This window comes from Thunnus maccoyii, chromosome 13 (genome assembly GCF_910596095.1).
Source record: "Thunnus maccoyii chromosome 13, fThuMac1.1, whole genome shotgun sequence".
Classification (NCBI taxonomy): Eukaryota; Metazoa; Chordata; class Actinopteri; order Scombriformes; family Scombridae; genus Thunnus; species Thunnus maccoyii.
In genome coordinates, this window is record NC_056545.1 from 13506973 (window position 1) to 13532526 (window position 25554).

The 25554-nt window shown below is 37.8% G+C and overlaps 1 protein-coding gene across 1 annotated transcript; it reads left to right on the forward strand.

The window, feature by feature from the left end:
- Window positions 1-3914: 3914 nt before the first annotated feature.
- On the forward strand, window positions 3915-25428 carry hspa4a (heat shock protein 4a). The gene is made up of 19 exons (XM_042430280.1): window positions 3915-4242; window positions 6701-6758; window positions 6887-7027; window positions 9168-9290; window positions 10302-10401; window positions 10965-11098; window positions 11562-11806; window positions 12889-12965; window positions 13353-13504; window positions 13922-14031; window positions 15461-15594; window positions 16047-16228; window positions 17090-17173; window positions 21401-21556; window positions 21978-22103; window positions 22292-22399; window positions 22805-22924; window positions 23055-23216; window positions 24389-25428. The coding sequence occupies exons 1-19, from the start codon at window positions 4136-4138 to the stop codon at window positions 24587-24589; spliced, it is 2520 nt and encodes an 839-aa protein (XP_042286214.1). The 5' UTR covers window positions 3915-4135; the 3' UTR covers window positions 24590-25428.
- Window positions 25429-25554: the final 126 nt, after the last annotated feature.

Below are 25554 nucleotides of genomic sequence, written 5' to 3' on the forward strand. Positions count from 1 at the left end.
CAAGTACAAGGAATTCAAACAGAGAAAGGAATAAACATGAACAATAAACAAACACAAACATAATAGTGTAAGAAAGGGAACAGTAATTTACATTTCTGTGTAGTGGGGAGGGACTATGTGCTGGCATATCGACATGATAAAAAAAACTGTGTGCAAAAAAGCAAATATAAATAGAAGTATGAATGTCAGTGTTGATATAAATATAGATGTGAGTGTAAATAAACTGTGTGTCTATTAACAGGATATATATGTACAGTTAACAATAAAAAAATCTACATCTACACAGTGCATGACAGACAGAGATACAGTAAACACAATATGAATAAGAATGAGATGGAGGTGAAGTGAAGTTGGTATGTTTACAGACTCAAACTGTCCTTGTTCAATTCAAAGGGGCTTTATTATGGAACCAGAACAGTGACTTTAAGTTTTGGCATTGAAAATAAAATTTGGCATTGAAAACAAAACCCGAACTGAAAAAGGAAACATTGGCATTGAAACACTTGTATTGAAAAAAGTTGTATTGGCACTGAAAAGTAAAACATGGTCATTAAATAACAATCAAGCTTTTAATAAAATAGGAATGTAACATACTTGTTCATTTTCTGACTGTGCCCTTGCAATCTTATGTTATTTCATTTTTATATTATTTGAATTCTAGTGTGTTTTCCGATGACAATCTTCAGATTTTTTTCTCCATGTCACACTTTTTTTTTTGACATTAACGTTTTTTTTTCAGTGACAGTGGCTTTCAGTTTCAGCTTTCCCTCATTGTTTTGGCTCCAAAGAAACATACATTTACATTGTGAAAGCAAATGTGAAAAACAACAACAACAACAAAAATAAAAAATAAAAAATAAAAAATGTACATATTATAAGTAAAGAGCTACTGGAATAAATAAATGAGTGAACAGAATGTGTCACATTGCAACATTGTAGTCAAATATATAAATAAGAACATGTAAAATTAACATACGTTTACAAACAAGAATTGTGATTTTGCTGTTAAAAATATATATACAGATAAAGATAAAAAAATGTATGTACAGTAAGTATGTCTATAGTTTATTTGTTAATGCTTTTTATAATTAGTTTTGATTGTATTGTAAATTTGTACAAATTAATAGACCCTGAATGGACTAATCTTTGATTTAAATTGAAGACTGATTTACGTTAATTTCTCTTTTTTTAATTGTATTCATTGTATTGTTTATGTTGTATTATTTACAATTTATATTTTTGAGTTATTATCTTATTTTAATAGTTTTATCTTATGTTTGTATTTTGTTTTCTCTTACTGCTCAGACACATCAGATTTTTAATACCATGGTTGACTTGTCTTTGTGTGTTTGTTCATTTATTGTTCAATAAAGCATTTTAAAAAAAGATCTATTCTGCATCTATGTACTCTGCATTATTTTTGCAGTTAATTTTCTCGCCCTTTGTTGACCTAAATAGAAAAATAAGTGTATTTTCACATCAGTGATATGTGATAAATACTTCTCAGAGAAAGAGACTGTGTGTGTGTGTGTGTGTGTGTGTGTGTGTGTGTGTGCATGCACGCATGTGTGCATGCGTATGTGTGGGGTTAAAGATTCTTCATCCTTAAATTCCTTTAGAACATATTTTAAAAATGCTTTAATCTTGGTTTTATAATCCTATATGTTTTTGTTTGTTTTTCTCATATAATATTATATGTATATTATTTAGCTAAAAGTAATCAATAAACCTAATAGACTTTTTCCTCTTCTTGCACATTGTTTTTTTTCCTGTATGTATTTGCTTGATTTTAACTCGTGCAAATAAATAAACTCAAAACCCAAACTCAAACTCAATTTAATTTATTTTAGACATTTTAATTATGTGATAGCAGCAGACCAATCACACTAAGAGGCTTTTGACACAATCTAACTGTGGGTGATTCAGCCATACGCGCTGAGTTATCACAAAAAATAGAAACATCTGTACAATATAATGCAATGCAATAGCACAAATATTTTCTTACTTGTTCAGTTTATATTGAGACTACTGACTCAGTTCTATATAACCTTTTTTGTCTGACTATATACTTCATAGTGGTATTGTACTGGACTGCATTATGTTAAAAAGATGTTTATTTTTCCAAACGTATTCATAATTAGAGCAATATATGAATAATAGAAACAATCTAATACAACAATACTACAAACTATCACCTCGAAACGTGAGTTCACTTTGTAAACAGAAAATGTCACAGTGTATCTATTTCAGAACTGAACTGGATTGCGTTTCAGTGTGCATTCGTTTTAGTTTTCACTCAGCATATATCAATTACCCTAAACTCCATATTGATCTGTAAAATTGAAAGCCTATAACCTGTAGCCATTAGGCAGATTATTAACATGGCACCTTTTTAGCGTGCACTGTGTTTGATGCCAACTGTAGTGGTGCAAATTCATGGCCCTGCTCAGAAACATTCAGAGAGGTTCAGTAGCAATTGAGGAAGCAGCAGCAGCAGCAGCCATCAGATCTGATGGGATTTATCCACCGATCCACATATTGATCACATTTAGTTTGGCAGAGACCTCAGAGGTTTTAGGGGAGCCTATTTACCAACAGATTACCTTCATGTTAACTGGATACAAGGCTTGGAAGTATCCAAACCTTTGGGAAAGTAATTCCCTGTTGTGTTTTGTTCATTTGATGTCATTACAATGCAAATAATACAAATCATATGAGGAATTCTGGAAATTTTGATAGCTGCAAGTGGCTGTAAATTTCAATATGCTTTCTTATATTTATGTACTTTACATTACAAAAAGTGGATCTTCCTAAAAGAAACAAGAAGCTTACGTTATCAGATGATACTAGTACGTTACAATACTGATATTAGGATTACAAACATAATTCTCGCCTCTTGGTTTTATTTGGTATGTTCAGATGTAGTGGAAACAGTTGCTGAGGTTGAGCATTTGGTTATCTGTGTCACCAACGCAGTGCACCCTCCCACCGTTCAACTGTCATTACACCCACCCATATTTACTTTTTATCAGAGCTACACATTTCATCTACTCACATTTCTATCTCACAGCATTTAAATTCCATCCACAAAACACGTATAATCTTTTTGTAATAAGACAAATATGACAACACACAAGATTATTAATTATCAGAAGAAGAACATTGTCCCAGATATAGCCTACAGTGAACAAATACTTATTTTTGAAACTTACAATAGTTAATTTTAAAGCACGGCTTTCAATGTTTTTTAAAAATAATGTCCAGTTACATTTGCTGTTCATCTGCTTTAAAAAAAAGCCATGTGGCATGCTTGTATGTATTTGTGTTACATGCTATTTATAGTCCATTTTTTAAATTATTTTTTGGTCTTTGTATGTGTGGTTTTCTATTATCCTTGATTTGTGCAGCCTTTATGGATATGTATGCTCTATGTTTATGTTTTATAACAGAATCAAATCAAATTAAATTATAATTATTATGCGTTTGAAAAAAAACAATGACAGCAAATATCATAGTAAGTATACTGTAAAACTTAAATACTTAGCTGTGTTTTTCTCTCTCAGTCGTTTTAAAGCTTGTGGTAATTTGCTTATTTGTCTTGTAAAATATGACTTCATACTTTCAACACCCTTTATGCAGCACAGTCTATTTTTGTTTTCCTACCCAGCTTGGATCCAAGGCATCTCTAAACTAATTGATTTCTTTCTTTATGCTATTTGCTTTCACAGTAAATATTATGCCTCAGAAATGTGCTAGAAATTGCCAGGAGTCTGTAAATATGCTCCCCCCTCAAAAAAAAAAAAAAACATACTCGAGTATTGGAGAACAATCTGACTGTAACACGTGGTTATAGAAAGGTCCAGATATAGCTGGAACTATGCAAATCTCGCGATAGCTACTGGTGTGACGGCGAGAAGTCAGTAAGACCACCTTGTTACTGCTGCAGCCTGCCAGCACAGATCAAGAGACACCGGGTGTCAGCAGTGTGGATTATGAGTAGAAGTAGCCCTACTTAACACAGCGCAACGCAACAACTTCACGGGACTTTTACATCATTTTTTAGACTGTAGCTATACGCGTGTTTTATTTTTCTAAGTCTTATTGTACATAACGTGACAGCTACGTATCGCTGAAGATGTCAGTGGTGGGATTTGACTTGGGCTTTCAAAGCTGCTATGTAGCTGTTGCCCGAGCCGGGGGGATTGAGACCGTCGCCAACGAGTATAGCGACAGATGCACACCGTAAGTAACTAAAACACATGTATAATTTAATGGACTTTGGTGGGGCGAGAGTGATTTCGTTTTTCTGTAATGTTAGCTGTTGTTGTCTCACCGGCGTCAGAGGTAAGTTAATGCACGTGAAGCTACCGTTAGCTAAACTAGTTTCCCAACGTGTGGTGTTAATTAATCTGGCTTTCAGAATGAATAAAATCAGTGACGCGTTATTTTAAGTGTTTTCATGGCGAACGTTTAAACCATCTACGATATATCTACAACTTAAACGTACCCCCAGCGAGCCAACTAGCTAGTTAGCTAAGCTCCCAGTCTTTCTTAACGGTACAGTTCTGAAGACGGGCTTTAGTTGCCCGGCGAACACGACCGGGCGGTGCTTTGTCCATTCTAATGTTGTCTATCCCTTGAAGACGAAAGCTCCGACCAACCGGTGTACCCCGTGTGTCAGACCATGCGCCTTGCCGTGCGCTCTACGATGACGACAGCAGCCAATCGCTTGTTGGAATATTCTAGCAATATTTGCAGTAACTTGAAGAGTTAACGGCCTGTCTTAAGGATAATATACTGTCAATATTAACTTTTCTGTTAATTTTTTTTGTTACATTTTTCAAGTATGTCATAATCAGGGTTTTGGTTTGTTTATGTTGGCCCAAATTCTGCTCATTTGGCTCATGCGGCACACTTTGTACCCAGTGGTTGTAGGTGGTATCATCTAATGAAATATTATCTTAATGAATTTTAAAGGGACTTCTGACATTGTCTGTGTAAGGTGTCCTGTCTGCATGTGCAATAAAGGGTTAAAAATTCAAGAATATGGCTGCTGATAACAATTGAGTACACTGCATGAAACATGAAAATGTATTAAATCAACTCAGCCATAATGAAAGCTTTACGTTAAAAAGTCAGATTTTTTTCAGAGTAGTAACTGTAAAAAAAATCTTGTAATAATAATAATAATAATAACTATTATTATTATTATTATTATTATTATAAGGCATTAGACACTGCACTACAACGAACAAAACATAATTTATGCCAAGTGAGAAAATGTTTTAAATTCAAATCAGCATTAAAGCCTCTGAGGTTAAAATAATCTTAAGCCCTATGACTGTATAACTTAAAATTATCTAAACTAAGCTAAACAAAATTTATGTTGAGTTTATGAGCCAACGTATGTCCAGCAAATTAGTTACTCCCGAAACAATCAGTTATCATTTAGTGGATTAGTCAATGGACAGAAAGATAATACATTCTAACTCATAAAATTAGACAATCATTTAAATCTTTTTGTGTATAAAAAAAATACCACACCCTTGCTGGTTACATAAGCAAAATGATAAAGAGTCAGTTGCTTTCTGTTTCTTTAAGCCAATCTGAAAGTAAAATTAACTTTTGCTAAGAAATTAGTGTATATGAATATTGTAGTGCTTAATTAGTTAGTTAGTTAGTTAGTTAGTTAGTTAGTGTATATTGTATATCTCCTTGGTATTTGTTCTGACTTGTTAACATATTTGGTTAAAATTGTAATTCTCAGAAAGAGGAAATGTAACTAAAAAGAAATTCTGCTGTGATGGCACTTCTACATTAGTGTTCTCCAGTGGGCGTGAAGTTGTGCTACCGTGATTTGATTGGTGTGACATCTGTGTGGGCGGCACTAAAAACGGATTGTTGCTTTATACCATATTTGATTTGAGCACAATTCAATACATCAGTTTGTCTTGGTGTATCTTGTGATAGGAATATTTTTGAAATTTAATGTTAATCAGAAATAACGGTCAATTAAATAATGAGTTAACAAAATAATTTGGAAGTGTTGCTTTAAAACTAGTCCACAATTTTGTTAAATAATAATTCAGTGTGTTGTTGTATTAACTTACTTAAATTTCCTTCCTTTAGGTCATTTTAAATTTCTCTTAGTTTCCTGGAAATTTGTTTTTTTCTGTGTTCTGTCCCTAACGTCACCAAAAATGAGCCAAAAACACATCCTACATCTTACTACTCTGTTCCCGGGGTCAAGATATTGACGGACCAGTGTTTGTCAGGCTAATTTCCTCAGACACTTGTTGCGTTGACCCGCCTTTGACATCCCCAACAGCACTTGTGTGTTGACAATGACTGCAGCTCTGACATCTGTGTTTGATAGGGATGACGTTGACAGTCATACAAGTGGACTGTCCACACCACAGACAGTGTTTATACAATACCGTGTGAACTGCGAGGGATGAATACTTAACAAGCCTGCATATGGGCATAATCCGGGTTTCATATCACTGACTGTGTTTAATAAGGAATGCTGTAATCTGTTTGGGTTGAAAAGTGAAATATTTCACTTTTACATTTGCTACTGTTTGTAAGCAAATATCTCAGGAAAGCTGAACCCCATTTTACACAATTTTGTAGGCATGACACCATGTAATAACCTGCATATCAGCTTTTTGCTTAACATTTTGTGTTTTTCGTATTCCAGGTCATTTGTATCATTTGGCCCAAGAAATCGATCTATAGGAGCTGCTGCAAAGAGCCAGGTGAACTCAGCTCAATCACCCTGCCACTTACCTCATAGTTCCTTGTAATTAAATGCAAAAGATGGAGAGGTTAACACCCAGTATTGTAACTTAATTTTCTTTTCTGTTGCCTCCTTCATCATGTCCAGGTGGTGACCAACTGTAAGAACACTGTACAGGGCTTCAAGCGGTTCCATGGCAGGGCCTTCTCAGACCCCTACATCCAGTCAACAAAGTCTAAACTGGTGTACGACCTGGCACAGATGCCCTCTGGATCCACCGGCATTAAAGTAAGATGAAGAATATCACGGTGCCTATGCTTTAAAGAGATTATATAGATAACCGTAAACTGTGAGAGAGAAAGAAGCACTCATATGAAACATTTTCAGCTCAGTGCCTATCCAGAATGTTAAAATAAAGCTTAAGTTTTCACACTGAATTAGAGCTGCCCTGGTATTGATTTTTTTTTCTTACCCCACAAATTGGCTAAGCCATTCAAACCGTTGTAACCACCATAAAAAGTAAGGAATTTAAACCTCAGATGTTATAAAATAATTGGTTCCTAAATACTGTATTGGCCCGAATATAAAGCGACCCTGAGTATAAGAAGCCACCTTTTCAAACACCTGTTTTTGGAAAAATACTTCTTGAATATAACTTACATCATAGTAGAGTTACATACTCACACACTCTCCTGTCGCTCTTGGAAGTGGTCAAAAATTATTTTCTCCAGCAGTTAGCATTTATACGACTGCCTGTTTGTCTTTTTGAGCTCCTTCTCATCTGTGATGGTGGTATTTGGCAGCTTGACATATTCGGTTTCTGCAGTAGAAGCATCAGAAGACGCTTTGGACTTGTTTTCACTCGTCATTAATTTATTATCCTCCGTGGCAGAAAAACACATTACACAAGCCTTCAGAAAGTCCTGCAGGTTAAACTGGACTAACAAAACACTTTTAGGGCTGACTGACTAACACACTCACTATAAACACACTTTAAGACACTCACTAGCCTAGCAACGTTAATGTTACAAACAACCCATATTGCAACACTCCGTGTAGGAGTCGGCTTTCAACCGCCGCTTTATCCATTCAAAAAGATCTGATGTTGTATGTTGAACATGTAATTGTCTAGACCCGGAATATAAGACGACCCCATCAGACGCATTTCCTGTTTTATATTCAGATCAATACAGTAAACTTTTTGAATGCATTTATAGTATGTAGTATTATAAATGCAGTAGTCCTACCGCATTATAGTAGTCCATGCTTTATAGCCTCTATAGTCTAAATGTCTACCTTTATTCCAGTGTTGTCATTAAGAGGCCGACTTTGCAGCAGGAATATTGGTCGGCATTCAGCAAGCACGTCATTATTTATGTCAAGCCTGAGAGAATAACTAATGTCCATCACTTGAGACGCTCACTCAGCGGTGAAGCGGTGATCAGCTTGACTCAGCGGTGGGCGTGACATGATTGTATTACCATGGATATGTGGCAACTGCGACAGCGCTACACTGAATATCTTATACTTAACTAATCAGAAACGAAAAGGGACAGCCATAACATATTTAATAGAGGAGGACCATGGAAAACACTACAGCTCATTCCTGACTGTAAGTGCATCACATGCGTCTCTTTCCTCTGAATTATAGATCTTTTTAATTTATCTGCTGCTTCTACACAGTCCACTCCGCTTTTATCCTTAAGCTTTCTTTAAAAACTTGGCATTTTGTCTTTGTATAACATTATTCTGTAAAAAGATAATGGTACTACAGCTGAATACCTAAATAAAAGGTGTTAAATAACTTCTGGTGCCATCAGATTGCAAGTTTAAGACCAAAAAACATACCCAAAGTTCTTGCGAGTACTCAAATGACAATACCTGGCTTGCACATTGCAATTGTGTCCCTGTGGTGATAATCATCGTAAATCCTCAGGACAAATGAGAGCAGAAGAGATGACAATTAAAAGAAGAGTGCATTGCCCTGTTGTTGCCCACAAAATCACTCTTTTCAGGTTTTTGGGTTACATGCTGTATTTAGGATGGTAATGACATTTGAAATGGACTTTGCCTTAAGTTACATGAAGTCAGTTTCCATCCTTCATATTCTTGTACTTGCGTCACCTGACTGTATAATTGTATGTTGATCAGTGATGATGTTTTGTTGATGTTCACAGATTGTTTACAGGTAACAAGTGCAGGCATTTTTTTTTCAGTTCTTCAGCAATGAAAGCTGTGGGGGCCTGTTTTATAACAGTCAGTCAGTTTAAGTGCCTTCAATGAAAGGCATTTTAATAGGCTTTTCTTATTTATAAGTGTTGTAATTCACAGCTTGTTACATGCATATTATTACACATTCCTAACGCTGCAAGCTATGATAACCACGTTCCTCAAGAGTAGTCGTTTTCTGAATTTCCCCTAACTCTAGGTGATGTACATGGAAGAGGAGAAAGTGTTCAGCATCGAGCAGGTCACTGGCATGCTGCTGACCAAACTGAAGGAGACTGCTGAAAGTGCACTGAAGAAACCGGTCGCAGATTGTGTCATCTCGGTAAGCGTTTCTGCAGACAACCTGACAACGGTTTCACAGGTTCAGCAAGGTGTCTGAAAATCTATCAAACATCGTAATTAGATCCGTCAGTGCATTACCTGTCTTGTGAAAATCTGTCTGCTTGTCCGGGTCCAAGTGTATGTTTTTGGGGCAACAGATCTTATCTAATTGCCTTTAAATAAGAATGTGTTAATATACTTGTTGGATCCTTGCATACATCTTATTTAAAGACGTGACATTGCACTGACAAGGCTTCAAAAGAACTGAGTTAAATGGAGGGAGCATTACATTTACACCCTTCTATTTTGAGTGGCAGCTATTCATGTCATCCTCTTGCATTTTCAAACAGTTAGAGTAAAAAAAAAAAAAAAAGCACGCCAAGTGAAAGCTGCTTCCAAGGTGTATAAATGTATTACCACCTGTTCGTATGACATTTTGAGCTCTGAGCACTTCACCAGATGTCTTGTCTCAAAGCTTTATTTCCTCTCATGCACCTTGTTGGTGAAGAGTGGGATGTGTGTGTTTCTTGCCGTTCCTTCAGTACATGAATTCAATGATTGCATCTGTTATGTAATGTTACAGATCTCCGACAGATAGGCTGTTACTTACACCGGGCCTAAATCTACAGTTTACATCAGCCCTGGAGATGGCTAACATGTTATTATTACTCTAGCCAATTGCTAAATTTAGCGCTCGAGCTTTTCCACAAGGAGATATTTTGTTTTGGAACTGTGAGTTACTAACATGGTAACGTTATCCAGGCATCTTATGAGGCAGGCGATTGATGGATCATTAGCATTCAAAGGGACAAACACATGGATGTTTTGGCTTTTTGGACATCTTTGTCATTATCAGTGTCTTACAGTCACACCATGCGTATAAATGTTTTTATTATTGGTGGTTCCAGTCGAATCCCTCACTTTAAAGCTGTCAACATTAGTATATTTGTCTTCACTCTTTGAGACTCATTAGTGTTTTGTGTGAACATTGCATTGATTTTTCCCCTCTCAGGTCCCCAGCTATTTCACTGATGCAGAGAGGAGGTCTGTCATGGACGCAGCTCAGATTGCAGGCCTCAACTGTCTACGATTAATGAATGAGACCACTGCAGGTACGTGGAAACACAGTACACTCTATGCAGGACAAGAAGTATCATGAATCATTTTAACCAGTAATCCCTCATTGCTCTTTTTGGCCACACTAGACAATTATAACACTGTGCAATGACATAACATATACTGTAGATGCTATTTTGTGTGAGATATGTTGCCTTTATCTCCTGGAGCAGTCGCCTCAGAAATGAAAAGATTTTGAGTTGTTTTCTTCTAGTTTAATATAAGAAAAATTCAGCCTATAATTTATTGCTGAGTAAATGTTTGAGCTATAGCTACAGACCATGTAAACATGTCACAGTGGTGTTATGGAATATTTTCATATACGTGCTGAAATTCAGTTTTATGTTTTAGTTTGTAACTTCCCCATCTGTCATAAACTAGGCCTATATATTATTTATTGTATTCCCACTGTGGTAGTGACACTTTTCTGTCTTTCAGACATACACTAATTTAGCATACTACAGTTGAAACACAGCATGCTGACTTGTACACTGATACAGTGTACTCTCAGCATATACCAAGCACAAACTAACATTAAGACTACACCTGTTTGTTGCAGTGACTCTGGCATATGGCATCTACAAACAGGACCTGCCAGCTCCAGAGGAGAAGCCCAGGATAGTGGTTTTTGTGGACCTGGGCCACTCCGGTTACCAGGTGTCAGTTTGTGCCTTCAACAAGGGGAAGCTCAAGGTGAGTAATGAATAATTTGTGCTCATTTTGGAAAAGGCCAGAAAGGTTTTATGGCAGGGATGATGATACAGAATAGGTTCTTGTAAGTAACAGTTTTTTTCTCGTGTGGGCATAGACAAACAGAATGGTGAACAATGCAACTAACAATGTTGTTTAATGATTTATTCATGGTAATTCTGCTGAAGTGTAAAGAAGGAAGAAACCTATGAGAAACGCTCACTTTGTGTTCACCTGTAGTCAATTTACTCAAGTAATAAAACATTTTAAATACCTTCACCTGATTAAATTTTATACTTTGATGCGTAATGTAGCTGTTGAAGACTGTTTAATTGAAACATACGGTATGTATTAAATAGATGAGTAAAAATGTTGTGCATTTGTTATCCATTGTCCATCCTATACGTTCAGATGTGCAGTGATATAAAGTACTTTTCTGATAATTTGCCATCACTTCCACAATCAGATCCTGGCTTCAGCGTTTGATTCAGAGCTCGGTGGGAAGGACTTTGACGACATCCTGGTCAACCACTTCTGTGAGGAGTTTGGGAAGAAATACAAGCTGGACGTCAAGTCCAAGCCGCGGGCACTGGTGAGGCTCTACCAAGAGTGTGAGAAGCTCAAAAAGCTGATGAGCGCTAACTCCTCCGACCTGCCTCTCAACATCGAGTGCTTCATGAACGACATTGATGTTACCGGCAAACTCAACAGGTGAGATCAGTGTTTCCCCCTAAGTTGACTGCTTTGGGGTGGTGGGGATGGGGCCATTTGGACCTGATCAAACAAACAGTTAAAGTAGTCATATTTTACAAGTCTTCCCATATTTTATTTTATTTCCCAGTGATCCACACAGAATATTTTTTTTACAAATGAAGTCAAGCTAGCTTCTTGCATCCTTGCCACTGTCACCAGATTCAGGTTGGGTATGTTAGAAGCAGATATTTTGACCTGAATTTCACGTTTGGGGTTGATGTCTGTCCATCTCTTGGACAGATTACCTTAATAATCACAAAAACTAACATTCTGATTAATAGTGGATGGATCGTGGGTGTTGAAATAATACATCATTACTGAGGAAAATATTAATTACATTCCCTGAAATGTGAACATAGCAGAGCTGCGGTCCGCTGCTTTGTCAGGGGAATACTAAGAAATATACAGATACTAATAACAGTTATTTCTACAATTATACAAGAGAGATTGCTGGAGAAATTGGTGCACTCAGCGTCCTACTATTTTTCCAGACCACATGGGTTATCAGGAGCAGAAACGGTGACCGCAGCATACATAGTAGGCTACATAATATAAAACTGTATTGCTAAGGCACAGTTCACCGTGGAAACGTTAACAATTACTGAAAGCAGCATCTCTAATCTTTTAAAGTAAATCATTAAAGAACACTTATACATCAACAGGGGTGGATTTACTGATTGGGGGGGGGCCCGGGCAAACTCTGTCTTGCTTTACAAAATAAAGAAACAACATTTTGATTTTTGGATGGTTTATATTCACTTTCGTTAAAATTGTTTTTTGGGACGGTGGTGAAAAAAGTTAGTCTGGAGCCCTGTCTGCTCCGCTTACAGTCTTTTCCTTTTTTTTTCTTTGGACTAAGCTAAAAATGATAAAGAACACTGCTATAGTTGGGCACAAATAATTATTCAAAATCAAGTAGAATCACCCAGCATCTATCAAACTGTCTCACACCCATAGCGTCTCTGTATATGTGCTTTTTTTTTTCCTGACTGTGTGTGTGAGAGTCTGTCTATTAATAATGAATGACGATGTGTCCCCAGAGGTCAGTTTGAGGAGATGTGTGCGGGGCTGCTGGCCAAAGTGGAGGGTCCCCTGCGCAGCGTCATGGAACAAGCTAGTGAGTACATGTGACTGTAATAGCAGCTGGACTATCCCCATCAGCACGTGTTCACAAACATGCACGCGCACACACACACACACACACACACACAGACAAGGTTCAGTCATTTGCTTTGCTGAAACAGCCCCTTCCCTCAGGACACTAGCAGCATGCCTGCTTCTGCCTCGCTTTAATCCTTCCTGGCTTCCTGTCTATCTATCTCTGCTTGCTCTTTCTCTTTCATTCAGAGTAGTCATATGTCAAAGAATTAACAAAAAAAATGACAAATTGAACATGTTGCTATGCTATCAACAATGTTTTTGATCACAGAGTAGTGAAGCTTTAACTCTATAAACTTAACGAGCCTGTTTTGTATCATCCTTGTCTCCTGCTTCCTGTATCCAGAGCTGAAAAAAGAAGATATCTATGCAGTGGAGATCGTTGGCGGGGCGTCCAGAATCCCCGCCGTTAAGGAGCGAATTGGCAAAGTCTTTGGCAAAGAGCTGAGCACCACTCTGAACGCAGACGAAGCCGTGGCCAGAGGCTGTGCTCTGCAGGTACATTTCACCTGTCATGGTCATGATTTTGGTCCTAATACTGATTCACACAGCAGTCTCACTCTCTGGCAGGGTGGAGATAAGAGAGTGGGAGAAAGATGAAACACATGCACCATACATAGCTTTAGTGACACTTATTTGTTGTTTATGCAGGATTTGTGTTAAAAACCTTTCAAATGTGTTTTAATTTTAGCTACATTTGTGTAGTGTTGAAACAAATAATTAAGAAATTGACATAAAACTGATTCCATTTATATATAGCAACTAAAAAAATACAAATTCTGTTTTCTTTGTATCAATGAAATACTCATATTACCTATTTTATTTATATATATATATATATATATATATATATATATTGTGTGTGTGTGTTACTTCTTGGTAACATGTTTTGTATTTTTCTCCTCTTCTCCTCAGTGTGCTATCTTATCGCCGGCATTCAAAGTCCGAGAGTTCTCCATCACAGATGTTGTCCCTTACTCCATCTCCCTAAAATGGAATTCTGCAGCAGCAGAGGAGGGACTGAGGTAAGATCTCTGTCAGGAGACAGAGGAAATATAGTTAGGACCTTAATGTTTAGATCTCAATAGGAAATAGGAAACATGATTTTTTTTCCCTCACACCTGTTAATTTGAACGTCAGGCTTTAAAATGTTCTGCAAAGCTAGTACATCGTCCATAGATATGGATATCGATTGACCTTTTTTTTTTAGAGCTTTACATTCCCAGTAGCATGGGGTTTAATCTTCTACTTAGCAAGAGTTATGATTAAAGGCCTTTATATAGTATTACAATGTCTCGATTGCAATTACCATATAAGATTAATGTGTTATGTTTTGTCTGATATACTGTAGTTCTCATTGATTGTCTCATAACCAAGACAGCTCTCAACATTAAAGTATGAGTCATTGAAAAACCTCTGTGAAACCTGCAGTGAGTCAATGTTAGAAGTTTGACATTTACCTGGACCTCACCTGCCCCAATATGTATGTGTACTATGCAAACAGCTCTGCAAAATATTTGCCTAAATTGTGTTTAGTCTATAAACTGTTACCACATTGCAGTTTGGTGTGTTATATAAAACAGAAGGCTATATTCAGTCCTTTTGTTTTCATTTTCACCATTTGCGCTCTTAAGCCCCTTTCACACATGCAATCTATCCCTGAAATGTTCAAGAACATTTCCTGCATGGAGTCATGCGTGAATGGGAACAGGAATCGACATTCAGGAAAATCTTTACTGTCAGTTTCCCACTTCAAGACCCAGTAACATTTTTTAGAAAATGCCAGTACGGCTGTGTTGTGAATGAAAGCAGTAACAGTAATATTGTAGTGACAAGCATGTAAAGGGTTACGTCCGACTGACAAAAGACACTTTCATGTGGAGACTTGACGTGTGGGTAACGTACTGCGAGTTGGGCAGTGCTTGGGTTTTGGTTTGTCTGTTTTCAACATGGCGGCCATGTCACAAACTTTCTCATATTACGACCAAGATTAACATATGTTTCTGGAAACATTTGAGATGCGAAATAGGCAATGCAGTACCAGAATCTTGATTCGTATTTGATCAGCGCTGCCTAGTTTGACGGTTTGATCTGAGTTTCGTCCTCTTCTTCTGTTGAGTTTTATGGCAGTTGGCGTCCATAAGTCTTGCATTACCGCCATCTGCTGGACTGTCCCTTGCCCATCTATTCCTGCATCACCATGTTATGTGTGAAAAGGCGCAAGACGGAAATGTAGCTGCATGTGTAAATAGTGAAAATCACTAGCAGTGCCTAAAAAGGTTATCCCGGTAATTTACAGGGAACTGTGTGTGAAAGAGGCCGGTGATGGTATCATCTGCGGCAGGCTTTGCAGGACCTGTGAGCCAGCCCACCCCATGCAATCCACCCTGATTTCAGTTGAAGGACCCTGTCTTCTAGATATCTCTTTGACCTCTTCCTGCTGTGTTTTTACAGTGATTGTGAGGTTTTCCCAAAGAACCATGCAGCTCCCTTCTCCAAAGTGTTGACCTTCTACCGGAAAGAGCCCTTCTCCCTTGAAGCTTATTACAACAACCCCAAGGAGCTGCCCTACCCCAGCGCCTCTATAGGTACTGCAAGTTCAACTTTTGTAAGAGATAAGTGGACAAAAAAGTATGGAAAAGTCCCATTTCTTTGTTTTGGTAAAGAAAAATCTATCTTAATGAAGTAATTGTAAATAGTTAGAACTGAAATTGTTTTTGGAATCTCTTGTATTTATTAATTTAATCTGCACTTCAAAGTCCAAAGTCTGCTGGTTGATGTTTAACTCCCACTCCATGCTAGATTTGTTGTTTTGCTGTTAGAATGATGCCTACCTTTAAGTATGTATGCACTATTCAGCTTCTAGTCACAAGATATATGCAGATGATTGGAAAAACAAGAAAAATATTGTTCCTGTGATTCAGCATAGCCACCTGAATGTATTTAGTATTTAAATATGTCATATTGTACGCACCCTCACTGATATAATTGTAGATATTCTCACTTATTCTAACCTTTTGCCCTTTCCCTCACCTTATAGGCCAGTTCCTGGTCCAGAATGTGACTCCTCAGGCATCTGGGGAGAGTGCAAAGGTCAAGGTCAAAGTTCGGGTCAATGTTCACGGTGTGTTCAGTGTATCCAGCGCCTCGCTAGTAGAGGTCGTGAAAACAGCTGAGGGAGAGGAGCCAATGGAGACAGACCAGGCAGTGAAAGAAGAGGAGGTGTGTACTGTGTGTATTTGCACTGATGTAAGAGGCTCATGACATAGTGTGAGGGTGTGTGTGTGTGTGTGTGTTAGTGAAAAAGAGACAAGAGGTTCTGGCTTGCTGTATGCTGTTTGATTTGTGTTTCTCCTTTTAGAGATCACTTTCACACAGTACGCCTGTCTGGCCACACCTTGGCCTTTATTAGCCAGTCATGTCATCACTTTGGCATTTAGATGTCTTGCCTTAACAGGCTAATCACAGTTTCAAGGGGTTGCATTTGTTTCTCTCTAATGCCTTTAAAGCGTTTGGCATTTTATTTTGGGTTGTTCGTCACCATGTGCGCTGCAGAGCCACAGCATTTGTGTTCATAAAGCCTTTTTCCTCCTAGATTGAATGTGACTCTAAAAGCAGCTGAGTATAAACTCAGAGTTGACTCAAAAATGGCCTGAGGTGGGGATGGACAGTGTCATGAACATTTGGGCTAACACTATGAAACACAATAACTCTGTAATAACAAATACTAGCTTTTAGAGGTTTTAAAAGCATCTTTGAGACTGAGTCACAGAGGTGTTGATTCAGTTGGAGTTTGTAGTTTGTGGTGTTATAAAGGCAGCAACCAGCCTCTTCTGAATGGAGGGTAAAGAGCGTCATATCTTGAACAAGGCTCAAACAGAAATGGACAACCAAAACGATTTGCACAAACCTGTTTAATCTGGTGACAACTTCTTAAAAATAGTAAAAGTGTTTGGTATTTCTTGGTGATGTTGACTCTGAACCCAGGGTTTGGATAAAAACAGCCACAAAATGGCATGTTACCTTTTAATATCATTTATATGTGTATGTATCTATGTCTTTTGTTTTGTTGACGTGTGTCAGAACAAAATGCAGGTGGATCAGGAGGATCAGAAACCCCAGGCTGGAGACAACGGAGACAAGAAATCAGAGACCGAGGAGATGGAGGTAACCTTGTGCTGGGCGATAAGGCAATAACTATAATTATCTTCATATAACTTTCTCATGACTTTTTCAGTAATATACAGTATATAGCAGAATTTGCTTTCTATAAGCGCTGGACAAATTCCTGTCAACTCACCTCCAGTGTAAACAAATAAACACCACAAAGTAGAGGAGGGTATCCTCTCCCTTTCTTGCTTGTTGCTGCCCATGTGTTGGTGTTTGTCCACCAGAAGCTCTCCCATAAACTGACTTTTAGTCAGTTTTAAGCCACTCTTTTACGATACATTTTTTAGATCTTGGTCGTTTTTAACAATATCTTTTAACTGGATAAAGGAGCACATGCTCAAGAAGTCATGCCTCTACTTATCTCACCATCTGGCTGCGAGAGCCGCGTCTGTCTTTGCAAGAAGATCACTGAGTTGGAGCAAAGAATTTCCATGCTCTACAAAATCCAGGAGGCTGAGAGGCACTTGGGCACTATCATCTTCGGCCCTGCGTAAACCACCCTGCCATCGGTGCTGAGGAGCTAGCTGCCACTGCTCCCTATCCTCCTGACGCTGCTTCTTCTCCGGCTGCAGCTTCTTCTCCGCCCGCTGCTTCTGTTCCTCCTCCGGTCACTGGTCCTGAGGATCCCTGGCCCCAGCTCAGGAATAAACCCAAAGCACCGGTCAGCTCTACTCCATCACATCCAGAGCCACATCACCAGACCTGGGTTGTGGTCGGCAACTGCAAAAACAAGGGGAGATCATATTCCCGCAACCATGACATCTAGCTAGTGAATCAATATGACATCCTCAATATACATGAAATTCCTCCACTTGCTGGGAACCCGTGGCCTCTTCCACCTCCCATGATAAAACCTTGGTTTGCGTGGAGCTGTCATCCGCTCCCACAGCTTCCATCAGCTGGTGCTCACTCCCCCATCAATGCTTATTACTGGTGACTCGATAGTCAGAAATGTGAGAGTCAACAGAGCTCATACTCTCTTTTTTTCCTGGTGCTACAGTACAAGACATTGATGACGAAGTCCCAGACATAATAAAATCCTACCCTGAGGTCGACAAGATCGTCATACATGTCAGTACAAATGACATTTAAAAACAGCAGTACCAACTGTTAAAACAAGACTTTGCCAATATCTGAACTATCAAATCTGTTCCAAATAAGAAACAAAACCTGGGCGCTAGCTAGACATTCTCGGGACCCCTCCCATTGGCATTTCTTCAGACAGCTAAGAAATGAATGCACCTCCTCAATGAGAAAAGCTAAATTTAATTATTACTTAACCACTTAAATACCATCTCCAGCTCTTGGTCAAATCCATTTAAATTCTGGAAAGTAATAAACTCCACTAAAAACAACAATGTTTCCTCTCTGCCCACTCATGTCAATTCCAGACATTTTATACTGACAGAGGAAAAAGAAATATGTACAACTTTTTGAAAACAAGTGTATGGGATCGGCCAATTCTGCAAATGTATACATTAATGATGATGGTTCTGTAGGGCTGCTTCTTACTAACGATGATAATTCTGTACATACAGTAACACTGTGCCCCTCAGTTTGCCCTCCTTCCCCTTTCTCCTAGTATAAATACTGAAGCTCTTCTAGCCATTAACTCAAAGAAAGCAACTGGCAAGGACAACTTGGACCCTTTTCTTCTCAAGCACTCTGCCTCCATATTCTCAGAGTATATAACATGTGTTTTTAACTTAACTATTCTAACTGGCACAATTCCTAAAGTATGGAAGTCGGCTCATGTTTTACCTTTGCCCAAGGGACTATTTCAAAACTGTCTTGTCTGTCTAAAACCCTCAAATCATTAGTAAACAATCAACTTAAGTCAAGTTCTCAGCTAGATATTATGTATTAACCTCCCACCAACCCGCATTCAGAACAGATCATGGCACCATCTCTGCTACTTCCCTAATTTTAAACGATATTGCATCAGCTGCAGACAATAGGAAGCACTGTGCTGCTGATTAAATAAAGGTTCATATACTGTATATGATTGTAAGTTCAGCATAGACGACGTCCCTAACAATAAGTACCAGTTTAACAAAACTTAATGATATTGTACACAGTGTTAATAGACAGTGTCATTGTAGACAAAATCAGGGTACACTGCATAAATAGTTCTATTGCTTAAACCAGAGCGTCAGTCTAACAAGTTTTGATTTATTTTTTTGTTTTTTTAAATTTATTTTTGAGAAACCGAGGATAATTGAAGAGGCAATAAAATGTAATAGCTATTATATTTAAATATAATATATATAAATAGAATGAAATGAATATTAACATTGCCATCAACCCTTGAAAGTTTAGTAAGTTGTCAGTCAGTGAAAAACACAAAACTTTACACAAAGTTTGTCAGGTATAGGACAGAAAATAATACACTTGGCTGATAACCTCCACACAGCTTCTATTCAGCAAATTTAGTTACAGCAAACTCTTTATATTGATAATTAGGACCAAAAATGTTTCGTTTTATTTATTTATTTATTTATTTTTAACTTCTACCAATATATGTTTTTTTTTTTTAATAAAACCTCATTACATATGATTGGTCAAGTTTTTTTTATTTTAAGAAAAATAATATATTTAACAGAAAAGGTTTTATTGTAGCGTTCACCAGTTAGTGCTCTATGTACCGACTGGTGTATGCTAAAATAAAACAACTTGTTTCATTGTGATAAATATTTACTATGGCATGATATGGAAATTGTTATGATATAATGATGACTTTCAGCTGTATCGCCCAGCACTAAGGTACCCAACGCATCAAGAATATCAACTTTTTTCAGTAAAATAATGTTTCACACTGTAGGGTTGGCATTTGGTGAAGGTTATTGTTTTACGTTTTTACCACACACATTACAGAAGACATTTACCGTATTTAAACATACTGTATCTGAATTTGAAACGTCCTTTGGCCTTCTGGTATGGTAACTCATTTGCTTTTATTCAAAGACATAATTCAGCAAGTTCAAGGATAGTTTGTAACAAAAAAAAAGAAAAAAAAACATTGTAAGTAATCATTTTTACGCACATAAGCTGAAAGACAAGTAAATGTAAAATAATTTCCCATGTATTGAAGAAGCATACTAAAATGTATTTGGTGTTGGCACCCAAAAACAAACATAAAAACCACAAACCACTGGGAACAACACAGAAAAAAAAAAACAATGCAGAAATGATTTGTTTAGACTAGAGGTGGAGTCGATTGCTTTACAGATTCCAATGACGCCACTAACCAGCGGAAATTACTAAATCTGACTGAAGGTCATTCAAGGCTTTATTCAAATTGTATGTGTTTAGCACCATTTGATATAAAAACAGTTCAGAGTGTTTTCAATATGAATATAAAAGGTAAATATGTGCATATGCTGTACACACAGAAATATTCATTCATACATGTACATACATATCTATATGGACAATAATACTAAGGTCAGTGTAAAATCCTTTAATAAAATGCTAGACTAAATTTGCTTTAAAAAAAAAAAGAAAACATAGAATATGGAGCAGTAAAACGGCTCCATTCTCTGGGCACATAGAGGAGATTGGCGTCTTGTGACCTGCGAGATCTTCTGGGTTTGTTGTTGAGAGTTTGAGAGCATGTCTGATAAGAGCTGTGGAGCCAGACCATTAAGTGCTTTGTTGTCCATTAAGAGGATCTTTAATTGTATTCTGAGAGAGCAACAAGTAGCCAACAGAGGTTTTATATTTCTCTGGTCTAATTTGTTTGGGTTTTTTTTTTTCTCTTTTTGTCCTCATTAGAATTTGTTCAGCTTTGTTCTAAATAGCTTTGCAATCTGTGAGTTGTTTTAGTTGGCAGACCCATAAACTGGGAATTGCAGTTGTCCAGCCTGCTGAAGGCAAACATGGATTTGTTTTTTCTGAGTTAGACTCTGAAAGAAAGCCTCTTATTTAGGAGTTATTTCTTAAATGGTAAAAGGATATGATTCCAAAAACTAAGATCACCATCCATAACAACTCCTGTTTTTGATTTGTTCCCTTTATGTTGTAAAAGCATAGTTTTGAGAATAACACAATTATTCAGCTTGACTGAGATGTATCCTCAGATTCACCACTGTTCCACTTAACATAAAACACATGTCAAACATTTGATACGGTGTGTCATAGTTATAAGTTGTTTTTTTTTATTGTCCTATTTAATGCAGCTGTATTTGCACAGACTAAAATGATGTCCATTCCCCCTTATTCCAGACAACGACAGAGGACGCCAAGCAGGAGAAGAAGAACGATCAGCCCCCTCAGGCGAAGAAGCCCAAAGTTAAAACGAAGACAGTGGAGCTGCCCATAGAGAACAATTTGCACTGGCAGCTGTCCAGTGACGTACTAAATATGTTCGTGGAGAATGAGGTAATGCTCTAAAAATCACCAGGAATGTCTAGCATGCACACACAGTATTTGTTCAAGCAATGTGTTAGTGAGACTTAGGGATTTCATTTGCTGTTTTTATTTCAAACAAAAAAGAATTACTGTCTGTTACTTTATTTTTTATGGTTGTAATAATATCTGTGCTTTACCTGATGACTTAATAATGACATAATACTCTAAAACCACTCGGAGTTACAACCCACTGGATCGTATTCATGAAGGTTTTTTTTTCCTCCTTTGATGAGGGTTATTTTTCTCATTGTCATTTTATTTAGATTTTTTCTTTATCCATCATTTTACTTCTGAGCTTTCCTACTCATAATCTTCTCAATCTTACGTTTAGATACCCCCCAAAAAATGGAACATTTCACCAAGGTTTCAATTCTTCTTATTATTCTTCCAGGGGAAAATGATCATGCAGGACAAGCTGGAGAAGGAGAGGAACGACGCAAAGAACAACGTAGAAGAGTACGTGTACGAGATGAGGGACAAACTGCATGGCGCCCTGGAGAAGTTTGTGAATGAAGCCGTGAGTAATAGATTCCACTTGAGTCCTAGCAAGTTACCACATGTTAACAGACACTAATCTTCTCAGTAGAAATAAGAAATGTTATGATTTACTTTAAACCTTAAATGTACGTATACTTCATATGTTGACATGTCCTCTAAATATGTATACAAATTGTGGACTTTAATCTTATTTTTTTGTACATGTAGGATCGTGATGCGTTTTCATTAAAACTGGAGGACACAGAGAACTGGCTGTATGAAGATGGAGAGGACCAACAGAAACAAGTTTACATTGACAAACTAGCTGAACTGAAGGTAACTGTGTGCAGTGTGAGATCGGACACTTCATAATAGGGATATTCACATACAAAAGGGGACTTAGAGATTTCAAGAAGACATGACACGGTTTGCTTTACAGTTTTGTGGCTTGAATTCAGGCGGCAGTGATGGTACCAAGGTTGCAGGCACTTATTAAATATTTGAAAATTTTTGTACATGGAATTTTGTACAAAAAATGCTGGTCAAGATGACTGATGTGCAATATCTCCTGTATTCCGTATTTATACTCTCAAAGAAAGCTTGTGTTCATTGTTCAATATTTAAAAAAGGAAAATAACATTATCCTCTTTCAGAAGTAAATTGGTCGAGTCTTGTGTCTTCAATTTTTTGGCTTTGTGGATCACTTACTGACTAAACCTCATGTTGTCCCTTTTTCTACAGAAATTTGGTCAGCCGATTCTCGAGAGATACATGGAAGCTGAGGAGAGGCCAAGAGCATTTGAGGAGCTTGGCAGACAAATTCAGATGTACATGAAGATCATTGAAGCTTACAAGGCAAAGGTACAGTGAGCAAGTTAGTTAGATTTTGTCAGGGAACATTGCTTTAAATATTTTTTTAAGAAAAGCTAATGTGGAATTAGGTGAGATTATTGATGAACAAACAGGTGTCATTATTTGCTTCTCCCGACAGGATGAGCTGTACGATCACCTCGATGAGCTGGAGGTGACTCGAGTGGACAAACAGGTGAACGATGCCATGGTCTGGCTGAACACTAAGATGAACCAGCAGAACAATCAGGACCTCACTCTGGAACCAGTGGTCAAAGTTAGAGAGATCCAGGCTAAGACTAAGGTACTGAGGTTGCAGTCAAGGTGCACAAACACACACACACACACACAACCTTTAAAGTCCTGAAAGATGTGAAAATGTTCAGGTAGCTTGCTACCAGGGGTTTATTTATAACGTCTACTCACAAAGCCAGCCTAAAAACCTCACTTTAGTCATTGCGGTTTGGCCTCAGTAGGCATTTTCTTAGGTTTATGGGTGTCGTCGGTGGATGTATGCCAAGATCACGTCTGAGGCAATTAGATCAGCTTTTAAACCTGTCAGAGCTGCAAACCTAATATGGTGCTCAGCTCATTCAAAACACGTCACTACTTGTTGTAGTTAACATATAATTAACACCAAAACCACTCCTTTGCAGTGATTAGTCTGGATTCTTGTAGGATAATACACGGTGAAATTAAAAAGGAGTGGAGGAATGATGAGAAGCACCTACTTGTTCAGGAGTAAAGGGATTACAAGATTGTTTGGACAAACGCATGCAACTTGTGAGCACTCTGCACCACAGGATGTGCAGTAATTGAGTTAATGTATGACTATGATTCTTTCTAATGTGTTTTACAGAGCAGCAGAAAATACAGCTAATGGTAGAAACCAATATCTCAGTGGTGTGTTCAGAGTTTGACCGCTGGACTGTTTGTGTTTATTCTCCCCAAACCGCCTATGTACAAACTGTACTTTAGCTGTAAGCTGGCTCACTACGGACGAATCAACCGTCTCTTGTGGACTTTATCTGTGTGTTTGTGTTCAGCTCAGCTTCTGAATGAACTCAAAACTCACCAGAGACTCTGGTTCTTTCTATTATTTCCTTCTAGTCCTTCTCTCCCCTTCTCTCTTGTCTCTGTACGTTTATGAAGCACATCCACAAATCCCAGGGATACATGCAAATTTTTCTCTCAAGTTGAAACATTTTCAACTTGCGTCAATTCACGCTGTCCCTGGCGAATTTGTGTCTACTACTCACATCTTCCTATTGACCTATATACAATCGCGTCACCTCTGTCTGAACTCACAGTAAGGCCTACAAGTTTGTAGTAGTGGCAAAGAAGTCTTCACAGTATAAATCGGTTGTAGAAAGTCATGTAATTTCAGTTAAAATCTCTTAAACTCTGATCAAGTGAGCAAAACATGGTCCTATTTTTCTCTTCCACTAACCAGTGTCTTCTTTTTTTCTTGTTCAGGAACTTTATTCAGCCTGCAACCCTGTGGTGTCCAAACCAAAGCCCAAGGTGGAACCTCCCAAGGAGGAGAAGACTGAGAACGGCCCAGTCAATGGGCAGGAGGGTACAGAGAAACAGCCATCCAACCCAGACAAAACCACATCTGCAGGCACGGAAAAGGAAACAGCGGAGAACAAGCTCCCTGAAATGGACATTGACTAACTGTTGCAGCTGTCACTCCATGAGTTTCACCTCTGTTTGTCCCGCTACTCGCCCCCCCCCAATTCTGTCGTTCTTCTGAGATTGTTATTGATACAGTAGCCTCTGTCTTGAAGACACAGACAGCAGCATCCCTAATCAATACTATTACATACATCAGTCAGCCTTCAGCGGCATGTAATTTCTCATTTTCTTTGATGAATACAAAGATATTGCATAATATTATTGAATGGACTACTTTATGACATAAAAGTTGTGAGTGTGGGATGGAATCTGCTTTCTCCGTGTTGCTTTGATGGCCATTATGTTAAAGATTGTTTTATTCAGCATCTCCTGAGCACATTTAAGATAAGAATGTATGTCAGATTTGAGGAATTGTAAGCAAAGGGGTCCAGCAGAAGAAGACTAGTAATTCACACGAGATTCATGAAAATGTAAAAATATTGCAGTATGTCTGGATAAAGTATAGATACAGTGGCACTTGTAAGCAAACATGAATTGTTCCGAGTTGTACATGACAAATAGTGCATTTTTTTCAATACAAAATAATTTTAACTGCTGGATTATGATGTTTTCAGTTTAAAAGGAAAGACGGTGTTTTTTTTGTTGAGTTTACTTGTACTGTATGTTGAAACTAGATACTACAAATTACTGTCATGCAGTATTTTCATCGTTTGGCTTTTCTCATTCAAAAGCAGTGGTCCGTTGGTTGTTCTCTGGTAGCCTTGTATTGTTTTTTTTCTACTTAACAGTGAATGCTGGTCCAACGAATCACCTTCTAGGTGCTGCTATTGTTGCCAGGTCACCAAAAAAAAGCAAAAATAAATCTTGACAAAAAAGCATGTGGTGTGAGAAATGTTTTTTTTTTTGACAAGGAGTACTCATTCATTGTTTTTAGTGAGTTTGATTTTACCGTTGGTCATGAACACCCCACAACAACCTGTAACCTTGTGAACCGTTGTGTTGAT